The 14,058-nt window shown below is 40.9% G+C and overlaps 1 protein-coding gene across 3 annotated transcripts in view; it reads right to left on the minus strand.

The window, feature by feature from the left end:
* Positions 1–426: 426 nt before the first annotated feature.
* Positions 427–14,058, minus strand: part of macrod1 (mono-ADP ribosylhydrolase 1) — a 147,492-nt gene continuing 133,860 nt past the window's right edge. For 2 of the 3 annotated variants that reach the window (XM_004545570.5, XM_023154821.3), the window contains 3 exons: positions 12,460–12,533; positions 8,348–8,429; positions 427–931 (listed from right to left, as the gene is read on the minus strand). In XM_004545570.5, the coding sequence (XP_004545627.1) occupies positions 906–931; positions 8,348–8,429; positions 12,460–12,533 (182 nt within the window). In that variant the 3' untranslated portion in view covers positions 427–905. Of the gene's footprint in view, positions 932–5,511; positions 5,542–8,347; positions 8,430–12,459; positions 12,534–14,058 lie in introns of all 3 variants that reach the window. The other variant, XM_023154822.3, reaches the window with a different exon arrangement.

The following is a 14,058-nucleotide window of genomic DNA, read 5'->3' on the forward strand; positions in this document are numbered from 1 at the left end:
GGGGGGGGGGCTGTTCGAGAGCCCTGGTGCTGCAGGCTGAAAAGCTCCGTCTTTCCTTCCAGTATTCAACTGGTATTCAACTGTGAGCTTGCTTACTAGAGTATATGAGTATAGTAGGCTAGACTATAACAATATAATCTTTTAAAGGGTGTCTGAACGCTTGCCTTTAAAAAAAAATTGCACACGTTTAAAATAGAGGGTATTTATAAAGTCTCCCACTCTGCGCTCTCTCGGCAGGACATATCAAATGGCAGTAGCAGCACACACTTCCTCCAGAAAGGTTTGACTTCATCTTCCAGTTTATTCGATCTCTTTCACAAAGAATTGCCAGAGAGTGGAGAAGGAAATACTGGTGTGAAGTGTTCTCGAATGGCGCCCTGACTCATCGACTCTTTCATAACCAGAGAAATAATCACTGCGCTCACACAAAGCTCAGATTCATTTTAATAAGCTTTTGTCATGTGTGTTACAATCACGCACACATGCTGATATTTTAATATTCAAATGCTGTAGTACAGGGAAGAGAGAAATCGGGAGGGTGGGGGACGTAAGCCTGATGCGAAGCTGCCGCTGATCACAGGTAGAGTGAAGCTTACGAGTACGCACAGTCCATTTTTCATAAGAATTATCTGCCTCATTTCACACAGTCATCATAACACCGCTCCTAACCTCAGCCATTAGTGGGAAGAAGTGAGAAAAAGAAAACCACCTCCTCCAACAACATCTGCAGGAGAACCGTAGCACTTCAAAAAGGCAATCACCCATTTGCAACTTATCTTCCTGATGAAGATGGTCTTGATTTGCGTCAATGGCAAACAGGAGGAGGAGGAGGAGGAGGAGAAAGAATCTGGATGTGAGTGTAGCGGTGTGTATCCACGGCAACCAAATCTGACAAATCCACTCTCTTAGAGTTTGCTCTTGACTGTGGCCTCTGTGGGAGCAGACAGAGAGAGAGGGAGAGAGGAAATGGAAACATGTAAAACACGGTGGGGGGAACATTTTACCTTGGTCATGCAGCGGTTAAAAGCATTTTGGCTTCTGGAGCGTCTGGTTGCTTCAGAGGGATCTGTTAGCGAGGCTTAGTCACTCTCAGCCCAACATGGCTAAGGACGCACTCAAAACATGCAAACACACAATCATACACATCAGACAGACAGCCAGCGTAGGTAGTGCCAGGTGTTGGAGACACATAAGGTTTATAGTGGAGACTTGGAGGCCTGCCTGCAGCAGCTCTGTCACACTGACAGACAGTTCCGGTCCATCTAACAGCCAAGCACCACTACTGCTACCAAATCTGCTGCACATCCATTAGAGGAGAAAGACACCAGCAGCTCGCTCAGACTTTTTTTTTTTAAAGGGGCACACCTGGATTTTTGGGGGGAAAATAACCTTTTCGGTCAGCTGACCCAGGGTGAAGATGTGAAAGTGCTGATTTCATGGTTCAGGCATCTGACCGGCTGTGCCGCAGTTTGAGACTTTGGCTTGCTGAGTGGAAGCTACTGCTACAAGAAATAGGAAGAAAAAACAGCCTCTAATGCTCTGAGCTGTACGCACTGATCATTCTTTAACACTTAGCCTGTAAAGCAATAACTACATATTTGTTGGCCAGTTGTGGGTAGAGGAACAAGCTGTAAACAGCACAGTGATATAATTTGACCTCACAAGGTCATCAAAGTGAAAATGTAGGTGGAAAGGAAAAAAAATGGAAAATATTTGGAAAATATGAATCGCGTATTCAGTCTTTATCCATTTTTGTTCTTTCGTCTGGTATTTTAGCAGAATATTTAGCTACTCAGGGAGAAAATAGCTGGTGCACAGATTGCAAATAAAAATATTCACCACTACTTTGTGGAGTTTTCTTTTTAAACTCTGAGTTTCTGCTGCTGTCATGTTTTATATTTGAGACACAAGCTGATGCATCCAAACAAAGAGATACATGCTAAAAAAGTGCTAGCTTTGAAATAAAATACTTGGGCAGGCTATATTATTTGTCAGATAACTGCATTAAAATGCTCCAAAATAAAACAATTGGTTTAAAAGTGATCGCTATAAGACAGTGCCTTCAGCCACTTTTGTTGCCACCTACTTGTTTCTCAAAGCTACAATGACCAAAAATTTTTTTGCTCCTTTTTTAGGCAGAACATTTTTTATTTATTTATTTATTTTAAACAGGAGTCGATGAGAACTGACTCATTTTCGAAACTGGCCTGAAGTGAACTGGAGTTTCTGCCTTGATTTGTTGTGGCTGATGACTAAACGTCTCTCTAAACATATCCACAAACTGATGACAAACTGGATTTAGACATAAAAATACATTTTCCTTCCGGCCAAACAGAAATAAAGGGCTGCTGTGATTTTACCTTGTAGCTTATTTTTCTACATAGGTAGCTGAGGCGGAAGGTCGGTGCTTTTTGCTCAGTACTCTGACTACTGTTCACTGCCTGTTATAGTCATATATATTTAGTCTTGTGGTTTTACTTTTAAAGGCAATGTATAACAGCTTTTTAGCAAACGTTACTCAAACAAGAATAAATAGTTTGTTTATTGGGTACCATTTTCAGCAGTGGATAAATACACTGATGATGCTCTACTGGGTATTAGTCAGCGTAAGGGCGTATGTGGGATTCTCTCAAAATAAACTCACACCTGCGCATTAAACGTTTTAGCAGGAAGTATCCACTTCTGCTTCCCCTTTTATCTGCAAATACATTGTTTTTTGTATATTTTGTATCTACATTCCCCGGACACTTTATTAGGTATACCTGTTTAACTGAGGGTTGACATAAATAGATAGTTAGCTGATCATATGGCAGCAACTCAGTGCAGTTGGGCATGTAGTGACCCTGCTAAGGTCAAACTGAGCATTAGAATGAGGAAGAAAGGTGATTCAAGTCACTGAGCGTAGCAGGGTTTTGGGGTTTGTCTGAGTATTTTAGAAACTGCTGATCTGCTGGGATTTTCCCACACAACCATCTCTAGTGTTCAAAGAGAGGGGTTTGAAGTTAAGATAATATCCAGTGAGCAGCAGTTCTCTGGCAGAAAATGTCTTGTTAATACCAGATGTCAGAGGAGAATAATGGCTTTGAGGCAGCAGTAACTCAAATAACCACTTGTTACAACCAAGGTATGCGGAAGAGCATCTCTGAACCCATAATGGATGCGCTACAGCAGCAGAAGACCACACCGGGTGCCACTCCTGTCAAATAGGAACAGGAAACTGATGCTACAATTCACATGAGCTCACCGAAATTTGTCATGCTTGATGATTCTTGATTTCTTCTGTAAAATTTACATGGTAGGCTCAAAAACAACATTAAATCGTGTATACATCCTGGTTTCCAGGCTGTTGTTGGTGGTGTAAAGGTGTGCTGGGCCCCTTAGTATAGAATGAGTGCCATTCAAATATCACAGTCTGCCCAAGCATTGCTCCCTGATCCCTGACTCCTGCAGTCAAAATGCTACAGTATCCTTGGCAAGATATGAAGCCCAGAGTTGCTTCCAGTGCATCAACTGGAGTGTGAACATGTGTGAACAATAGAAAGAGCTTAGGCGCAGATAAAATTGTTGTATGAATGCTTAGGTGAATGAGACTTAGACAGCAGCAGAAAGCACTTTGAGTTCATCTTCTGATGGCTTCTGATGCAGCAGGACGTGTCATGTCATATAGCTGAAATCACCTCAAACAGGCTTCTTGAACATAGCAATGACTGTACTCAAATGGCCTCCACAGCCACCAGATATCAATCCAATACAGCATCATTAAGATGTTATGGAAAAGGAGATACGTGTCATCAATGTGCATCTAAGAAATCTGCAACAACTGTGTGACGTCTCTGAGCAGTGTTTCCAACACCTTGTTCACGCTATGCTCCCAAGAACGAAAGCAAGGGTTCAATCCAGTGCTTGCAACGGGTACCTAATGAAGTGGCCAGTGAATGCTTATAAAAAGCAGTTCATCACATTTTGAGATCTCATTATTTTTAGCAATTGATCCTCCTTGAACTTTAATAAATGAAAAATACTTTCAGATTCGGGGGGCTAGTGGTCAAATCTGTTCACAAAAAAAGATTTTAAAAAAGATTAAGACTCTTGACCCGGTGTGTGAGTTCATATAAGAGATAAGGCTGCAGTGTTGATTGGATTCTCCTCTTAGGTTAAGCAGGCTTCTTCTCTTCTCTCTCCCACTCCTCTTTAACGCCTTGGCTGTCAGGCCATGTTTGTGAAAAACAGAAAACTCTCTCTGTGTCTACATTTGTTTCTTTATGTAGAACTCAGCTGCTGCCAACACGTCTAAAAGCACTCAAAGGTGAGAAAACAATGTTAAATGACATGTATGCTGTATGTTTTCTTGAACTGTTGAACTGCAGAACGCATATTAATGTTACAAAGGGTGATATATTCCAGCGCCAGCAGCATTTCTCTGCTTTGACTTTCCTGCGCTGAGACAATTTCATGATCTCATTTTCATTTAAAATTAAACACTGCAATCCTGCTCTGGTTCACTTTTTTCTGTGGTGATTAAGTTTGCCTGATTTCAGTTAATTTCACTAATATTTCTGCCATGCATCTCTATTATGAGTGTTAGAGTGACCCGGCTCCATCTGAAGCTCTCATTTAAATTTAAATTCTGTCAAACCCAAAAGCACGGCTTCACTCGTACAAAAGACCTGCGGTTGATAATTTGTTGGATTTCTTTTCAGCAGCTTTGGTAGCACCTGCGTCCCAAGCCACATAACACCCATTAAAAATTACAAAACCAGAAAGCATACGACTGTTAAGACCTCTCTCTCAAAATGTTCCGAAGGCAAGAGGTGAGTTTGATTTATAGCAGCGGTAAAGCAAGACATTAGGGGTTAAGGCTGCAGTTGTAATACCGATGCTTAATTTGAATAATTGAGTGAATGACTGATCATGCTTAGGAGCCAGACTGCTTGGCAATATAACACCATAAATCACAAGTGTAATCAAAACAAATGGGTAAAGTCATCATGTCACAGCTAAAGCCAACATAACATTAAATACATTTTACTTATTTACAAAACTTCGTTTAACCAAATAGATCAATCTGTAGCGATGGCACAACACTTTCCTTTCAGTCTGTTTTGGAAAGCAGGTGAGGCATGACTCAAGAAGGCACCTTGGAGGCTTAAAAAGTGGTTGTTATTTTTCATTTAAATCAGACCCTTTTCACCACTGCAGGAAAAAAACAAAAAAAAAACAAAGCCCATTTCTTTTTTCCTTGCATCATTTCGAAAACTAACTAGCTTGAGGCCAGCCGTTGTACTCAGGAATGCACAGAATGCCATTTTCATTTAACTGAGGTCTAAATATGAGCAATTTATTTGCAAAATGGGACGAGTGCCGGTTGAAGGAAATGTCAGAGTTTCCCCTCCGTGACACGTAATTTACATTTTGCACTGGGGTTAAGACTGCGTGTCGACAAACAGACTGAATGCAGTTAAGTTGATAGAAGAAACCACACATGTTGACGCACAACACCACGATGGTTACCTGAACAACGGGTCGCTGCCACAGGTCAGGCTAAAGTGGTGGACGAAGAAATGAAGGCAGGATACAGAATGAAAAGACATGTTTGTATCAAAATACAAAACAAAGAAGCTGCAGGGGACACACACACACACACACACACACACACACACACACACACACACACACACACACACACACACACACACACACACACACACAGCCATTACTCTCAAGGTCCTTCCTGTTAAAAGGAAGCTCAACAGTGAGAACTTTTATAATAAGGCAGCTCATGAGCGTAGAGATTGTTTGTAACATTCATTCATATTTCAGGTGACTCATGTGATCAGAGATAAAAGTACAACCTGCGTGTTATCCATAAAGTGCCACACTGACTATGCTTTTTATAGGGCAAAAAACTGAAAGCGGGCATCATCTTGGTTGCTTGACAAAATGCCAGTGGGAGTTATCAATAGGCTTTTCTTTTTTTATGAGTATCAGAAAAAAAGGCTCTGTGGGAAAGCTTTAATGCCACCATGTTTGGTTCAGCAAATCTCTACAAACTGACACCCTTTTTTGTGATTTTTGAAACTTAAATGCAAAAGAAAGTAGCTCACCACAATAATGTTAGGCTATAAATCAAGACTGTGTGACCAAAATCAAGTTCCTGTGTTTAACTCTATACCCCTTGAAAGTCCACTAGGAGTAACCTTTGCAATGTTTTTTCTGACTTGAGTGCTTTCTGTCATATTTCTGCTTCTAGAAGAAAATGCCTGGGTTTGCAGGTTAGTGAGGGTGGTCTCCGCCTCTGCGGCTACCCTCGGAAAAACCCAGAAACTATTCTAATGGTCAAACCGTGTCTTTATTGATATATAATGAGGTGTCAAGGCTCGTCATTAAGGGTACCAGGGAGGTCGTCAAATGTTGTCTTTATGGGGGAAATGGTTAATGTGATGATGCTGAATGTCTTCAACAACTTACTCTTATTTAGCCACTTATTAACCACCTGCTTTCTCTAGCACACATAAAGCTTAAAATTTGCAAGTGGGGCATTTATTTTTTTGTTATTGAACAAATGATTGCCATAATTTCTATCTAATGAAGGTCAGTTGGACCAAAACATTGTGATTTAATAAAATAATGGTGAATAAGACAGAGTACAAGAAGTTATAATTGATCTCTTTAAACACTCTTACGCACCTGTTTATGAATTTTGAAACTACTATCGAACAAATCATAAAAATGACCAAAGCGAGTGTTGACCACAGACTTTATGCTATGCATCTAAGATTCCATTCATGCAGGCCTAGGCAGTGGTTACTGATGACCTGGAAAACACATGTTGCTAGGAGAAAGTGTGTAATCCCAAGCGGTTAGTGGTTGCTGTAGGTTGCCAGCTGGCACCAGGTGAAAATAGCTGCAAAGAGCTACGCTAAATGCCTCTTTTTGATTGCTGTGGTTACTGGCGGGTGTGCATCGCCAATAGTTTGCATGGAAGATCTCCACTTGTCTGCAAACCCTCGAAAAACTGCTTGCTGAGTGGCAGTGAAATTATAAAAAAGTGCGACACAAACCAAAAGTTAAAGCTGCACCGACTCAAACATGATGGTTTAACACTGAATCTGATTGTTATGATGTCAGACACACACACACACACACACACACACACACACACCTCCTCCCACCCCGCTGATGTCCACTCAGGAAAACCCCTGAGTGACATAATATCAAATGTTTTATTAATTAAATTGCATTAATATTTATAAACAGAAAAAACCCCACAAACCAATAAAAATATACAAGTGCTATTAAACGCTGAGCCACTGACCCCGAGGGCTGTTAGACTGGACACTGAATCATCATTAATATTAATTAATGTCTACACAATCATAATGTCTGTTTTCAGCAGAACAAAAACTTGCCTCCAATTAACATCAGAAAGTCTTCCAAGAAGACAAAGGTACATTATTTATGCCTTAAGCTCGCATATATATCTTATTTTATTTGACTTTAGCCTTTGACTGTACTTGAGTTTATTTATACATTTTTGCAATTAAAAAAATGTTTTCTTTAAAAAATATAATTTCAATATGGCGTGTCATACAAACAAAGGGTTTAGTTGTTTTTTCCAGCTAGACAAAGACAAGCTGTCAGGAAAATAAATACTCAAGTAAAATACAGATACCTGAAAATTCTACTAAGTACAGAACCAAAGCATTTGCACTTTGTTACTTCCCATCTGCTGTTTGTATCGCAGTTCCTTTAAATTTCACGACCACCAAGTCAGTGTTTTGACAAGCATCAACCACTCACCAACCAGTCGTGGAATATACATTTTTCCCCAGTGACCTGTGGTTCCTAGGGGTCGCTGACAAATCTTTAGGGCTGTCTGACTGAAGTCTAAAAAAACTTGACATGAGTCAAGTGCAAAATGTTAACTCATTTCTAGAGTTCAGGACTCATTTATAGCTATTTTATACCAATCTCACTGCATCCATCTTGGTTTTCTGGGGCTAAAATGCTATATGTATATAAGAACAAACTAACACAAGCTCATGGATGGATGGATTTTCCTTCTCTCTGCAGGCCCTGAACACATGCTGCTCCCTCCCTATACTTGTTCTCTCACAGAGCCATTTACACATCAGCCTGGAATACCTCTCAAAATCAATCAATGTTAAAAGCTGTTTGGTTGCATTAATATATGGCTATTTTTTGTATGTGTGATCCCGATCCTGTATATATGTCAGGAGCCATGGTTTCCCAACACATTGCATTATGTATTCCTCACTTCATCTGTCACTGGTTTTAATGTTGTTGCTGATACGTGTAGCTGCACATATATATGAAGGAAACTCACCAGCAGGAAAGTAGAGTGGCAGGTTCTCCTCATACAGCTTCTGATCCTTCGGCAAGAACACGCAGAAGATGACTCTGTCCAGCTGACACACACGCACACACGCACGCACGCACGCACGCACACGCACACGCACACACACACACAAAATGACCTTTATTGCAAGCATATGCAATAACTCTGAATCCATCAGTTGCAGCAGGGAACAATGTAAAAATGTGTGACACTGTGCGGTGGCAATATCAGGAGAATGCCACTAATGCATCAGTCCATTACTCCACTATTAGCTCTCTATTATGATAATGCCACGACAAGGCGCTTATTACTCTGTGTGCTGGGGACAGAGTGCTGAAAATGTGCAAAGAGAGGGAAAGAGTGGGTATGTGTGTGATAAAGAGAAAGACAAAAAGACAGAGGCAGAAATAAAGGGGTTAGAGAGATCATCACACACACACACACACACACACACACACACACACACACACACACACACACACACACAAAGCCATAAACATAATACAGTAGCTTTCAAACAATATTAAGACATTGGCTGAGAGTGTGCAGCTAGTATATGACAAAGAATCTTTATGCTCCGAGCTCCTATGTTGTTTAGACCCCAGCTCTGCAGTCTATAATATTTATATTATGCTCTGTATATCTGGACGGAGTACAGTACACACTGTGGATGTAGCCTGTAATGATTAAAGTTACTTTAGCTACAGTAAAACGATGCTTCTAGGGATATAACCTCTACTCTGCTCTGACTCTGACAAACATTATTACCACCCTAATGTCTCTACAAAGGTTTTGATTTCTCTGTTTTGGGTGAGGCAGTGCAATTTATAGCCAGGCTGTTTCCATCTCTTTCAGCCTGGTGTGGGAGTTTAAGTCTCAGTGCTTTCAAAGAGACATTTCAGCAGCATGCTAGCCTGCAGCCCATGTTTTTCAGCCCCGGCTTGCTGTACAATTACCATCACTCACCAGGATTTGCATGGAAGCTAAAAGGGAAGATATGGAAATGTAACTAGATCCCCTAGGCTAAGGTTTGAAATTTCTAACCTCCACACGAAGGTGGCTCCACTTGAAAACTGTAGAAGTGGGAACTAATTCTCACACTACTGCAGCAGCGAGCCTAGAGATGCTAATGCTAACAATAACAGCAAGTCACTGTAAATGGCTCTATGAGAACAGCCTGTTGTTAATGGAAACACGTTACACAACCTGTAAATATTCCCCTCTCAAACAGAAAACCTGTCAACTGTTGTGGAAATTACATTAGTCTTTGTGCTCTTGTGAAAATGCATATCCTTTAACAAACGACGCATCTAAAAATATATATAATACTGTGCTTTTCAGCTTTACTTCAGGCTCGACAGCAACTAAAACAATATTCTCACCACGATGTCTATTTAGTAGATTTTCTGAAGACTTCAGTCATAGCGCAACTTGTCCAGAAATAATGCAATTGTGGAACTAGTCAAATTATTAATTTAGAGTTTTAGGATTTCATACTGCTTAACAGATGAGATTGAAAGTCATACTGATCATTAGCCAAACCTCATCCTGAAAATGATTGTTCATTCACACCAAGCTGCGTTTGATCTGCTTTAAAAAATATTTTAAAAATTGGCTAACTGTGGTTAACAAGAGAGAATTTGTACATCAAGGCTCCCCTTTTGGACCAGCATGGTGCAGTCTCTTCAAAACATTTGTGCTTTACTTTTAGTGAGTTCTACCGTTTCCTTTTATTAGTCTGTTATTTAGCACCAATTAGCAGATATGTCTTTCTGTAAAGTTTTTGGATGGAGTTTGCTCACCAACTCAGAGTGTTAGAAGATAAGTTGTTCAACAAAATAGTACAGAGGTGACCAGAAACCAATGAGTGGCCTCTTTGATATACATTCCATGAAAGTATTGCACACTTAAGAGAATGTAAAGCTATACCGATCAGTTGATGAGCTTGTAAACTTTTAGATTTTTCATTTGGTTAGGTTTCTTTCCACATGGAGGACCAAAACGTGTCACTACAAACCGCGTGAGAATGCTCAGTCTGCTTACTGGCAAGATGCATCAGCAGTGCGAGCATCAAAAATAAACACAGAGAGAAGGTGCTGGGTCCTGGAGTAGTAGATAACGTGAAGAGTTTTCTCCTAGCATTTATATTTACCTGGGCATATAACTGTATGTAGGAGGCTAGTTGCTACAGTACATCTGTGGGACTGCTTATTCCCAGAATGCAAAGCAAACCCAGCTAGAGGAAGGTGTTGAAGCCTGCAGTGTACACTTGGTAGTTGGACTGGACCATGTCCTTAAAGGAACCACTTTGAAGTCATTTATAATGAGACCAACTTTAACCAGAACTGTTGTTGTTTTGGTCTGTGTCTGAATGTGATTGCTGTGTTTACAGCTGCAGAAACAAACGGCACCAAGTGGGGGAATAATTTGATTTGAACAGATTAAAAACCGTTACAGGTGTGACGACACCCCAAGAGTTAGGGGAGAGCAGATCGATTGTATTGATGCCAACATTGACATTGGATCCCTAATGATGTGATAGGACTGATACTTTAATATGTTTCTCTCCAAGTTTGGTACATTAAATTCATAAATCATCTTGTATTGCTCTCCTGTACATAAGCCGCCTTTAGAGTTTAAAAATATCAGTGATATTAGTTCTGTATTTACTTGGTTTTGCAGTATCACACACTGCTGCTAACGTTTAATTTAGACTTCTGTGGGAAATTTACATCCTAACTTGTGCAGTAACCGGAAGCTCCTTTGATCCCAACCCAACGCGTGGTTACATTTCTAGCGAGGTGCACGTCAGGTTATGCAGAAGATTGCGGCGTAGGGTTAAAATGGGGTTCCAGCTATGACGCAAGTTACCCCATAGACATAATGCAGAAGTGTAATTAAATTGTAAGAGTAGGGTGGGGCTTTGCAGCTCAATGCAACTAAAAAGCTCAATCTGCTGAAGAAGCTCGTGATTATGAATAAAAAGCCAGAAGAGCTGCTAAAAGGATTTGATGAGACTCTCTAGTTGACTCTGAGTCTAATTCGAGACCCCCCCGGTCCCCCAAAAAACAAAACAACAACAACAGCAGTTACATTTTAAAACTGGTATGTTTTCTGCACATAAATGATTCGATTTTTATTACATTTGATGCAGAATGTAGGCATACTGACCCGTGTCTTGAGTCCATTTTGCACCTTACTATGTTTGCAGTTTTCAATTTCATTTCAACATTAAAGCGCTCAGAGCCAGAACACGCTCGACAAAACCCCATAAAACTTTTCAATTAATGAATAAACCCAATTTCCTCTGGTAAACATTCTCTCTTTATATTTATGTGGTCGCCTTCAATATTTTTTTCCCCCTTAAAAGCAGAGTGGAAGTAGTTGTGGGCAGAATATAAATAATTTTGTTGATTTGGCCTTCTGGTCTTATTTACTGACATTCGAGGCTTGCTGTCTGTTGTCCAGTCTGGTGAGAAATGCAATGATTTGAGTTCATTTGCTATGCACAGAGCGGCTGATGGCATCAGTCGACCGGTATTGCTACAGAGACTCTGGAGATGTCAGAGCTAACAATAACATCATCAGCACCCTCTCTGGGAGGCCGTGCAGGACGGCGGTAACAGCGAGGCTTCAAAGATGGAAAAAGAGAAGTGGGAGGAGACCAGAGAAGTAAAGGAGGGGAAAAAGGGAGGAGAGTTTAGGGCTTGTCAATGACTGATTGGAAAGTTTCCGCCTTTTCCAATCTCTTCCTCCGTCCCTCCCCTCCAGTCATCTATTCCATCATTTTGTCTTTTCTCCGCTTGGCGTTTCTCCTGAGAGAGAAAGTGTGTGCGTGCCTGTGTGTTTGTGTTAGTCGGGTTTGGTCCCGCAAGGAGCCAATTAAAACGCAGACTTGGCCATGAGCATGAGAGAGGCAGAACTTGGGTGTGTGTTCAAAAATATTTTTTGTGTGTCTGATTGTGTGTGTTTTCTCAATGCACCCTTTTCCTCGTATCGCCCGAAAACAAAAACAACAGCTGTGAGAGAAATAATACCTGGAGGAAAGGGTAGGGGAAAATTTGCCAATCATGCAGGCGCAAACACAAACACATACCCACCTTGTCATGATGTGCATCGAGGTAGTCCCTCACAGTTTTTAACGCCTCGTGCACAGCCCGCTCAGATGGATATCCTACAGAAACACAAACACACACGCGCAAGTGACATCAAAAATACACACACAGTTTTCGAGAACAGGTGCAGAGAGAGATCTGTGTGCTTGCATTGTGCTGTTGTCTTCGGTGCTTTCTGTTCTTCTTTCCACTATTCTAACACTCCCCGTCCTGACTCCTCTCACGTCGTCTGATCCCGACTCAGTTATTCCAGCGAGACGCAGACACAACACACTTGTTGGTTACGAGGAGACAGATGGAGAAAGGCTGCTTTTCTTCTTCTATATTCATTGAGCAGCTGAGACCTTTCACTGCTGGAAAATTATACCCAGCGCTGGTAAAGCAGCACAAAGGCAATGAAAACTCATCATCTGGCCAAACTGCTCAACCCAAACAAACACTATGTGATTATACATTAGGAGATGGTTCAGCGTGTTAGCACAGGGGAATACGCGACGGTACAAATTAGCAACATACAATTTGTTAGAGCACTGAAACAAATGCACTGAAGAAAATGTAATATAATATAATATGTTAATATGTGCCCACTATGGCTTGTTATATAAAACATTTTACTGATTGACATGTGCATCTAATTCAAGTGGCCTCACTCCATCTGCACAGGTGTTTTCACTCCTTTTTCTGTTTATTTGGACCAATTGAGACCTGCGTCACTCTTTAATTCAATATTTCAACCCTTATAATTTTAATTTTAAATGTATATGTTACATCCACGCATAAAATACTGAAATAAAGACTGAAAAATACAATGGCGTGAGCAGAGCTGTTCACTGAGCACACTGATTGTTTTGAATAGTTGCCACTGAGTGCATTCATTGCATATGATGTAAACAGCACCACAGGTTGTCAGCAAGGCTAGTGCTAGTGCTGGAGGAGGCAGAGAAAATGTGCAGCTTACAGCAGTGCTGTTAAATATTGGATGATTTTGAGCAAATCTGTGCAAATTCGCACAGGAAAAAAAAAGCTCAGCCAACTAAGCCACTTTATTAGGTACATCTGTTCAGCACATATCTAATCAGTCAATGTAAATGCAGCGACTCGATGCATTTAGCTTTATAGGTGAAGACACCCTGCTGAAGTTCAATACCAAGCATTAGAATTAGAAACTGCTGATCTACTGAGATTTCCCCACACCACCATCGCTAAAGTTTTCAAAGGATGGTCTAAAGGAGAAAAGATCAAGTGAGCAGCAGTTCTCTGGGTGGAAATGCCACAACTCCTGCAAGCAAAGAACAGCAAACTCACACTACAATTCGCAGGGGCTCTCCGATCTCAATCCAATAGAGCACCTTTGGGATGTAGTTGAACAGAGGGACTGACATCATGGACGTGTACCTAACAAATCTGCACTAACTGTGTGATACGATCATGTCAATATGGACCAAAACATCTGAGGAATGTTTCCAGCACCTTGTTGGATCTATGGCACAAAGACTTATGACTGATATGCAGACAAAACAGGATGCAACACAGGATTCACAAGGTGGCTGCTGGGTGTCAAATTAATGTAATTTGTGTCCATAT

Source organism: Maylandia zebra, linkage group LG2 (assembly GCF_041146795.1).
Source record: "Maylandia zebra isolate NMK-2024a linkage group LG2, Mzebra_GT3a, whole genome shotgun sequence".
NCBI lineage: Eukaryota > Metazoa > Chordata > Actinopteri > Cichliformes > Cichlidae > Maylandia > Maylandia zebra.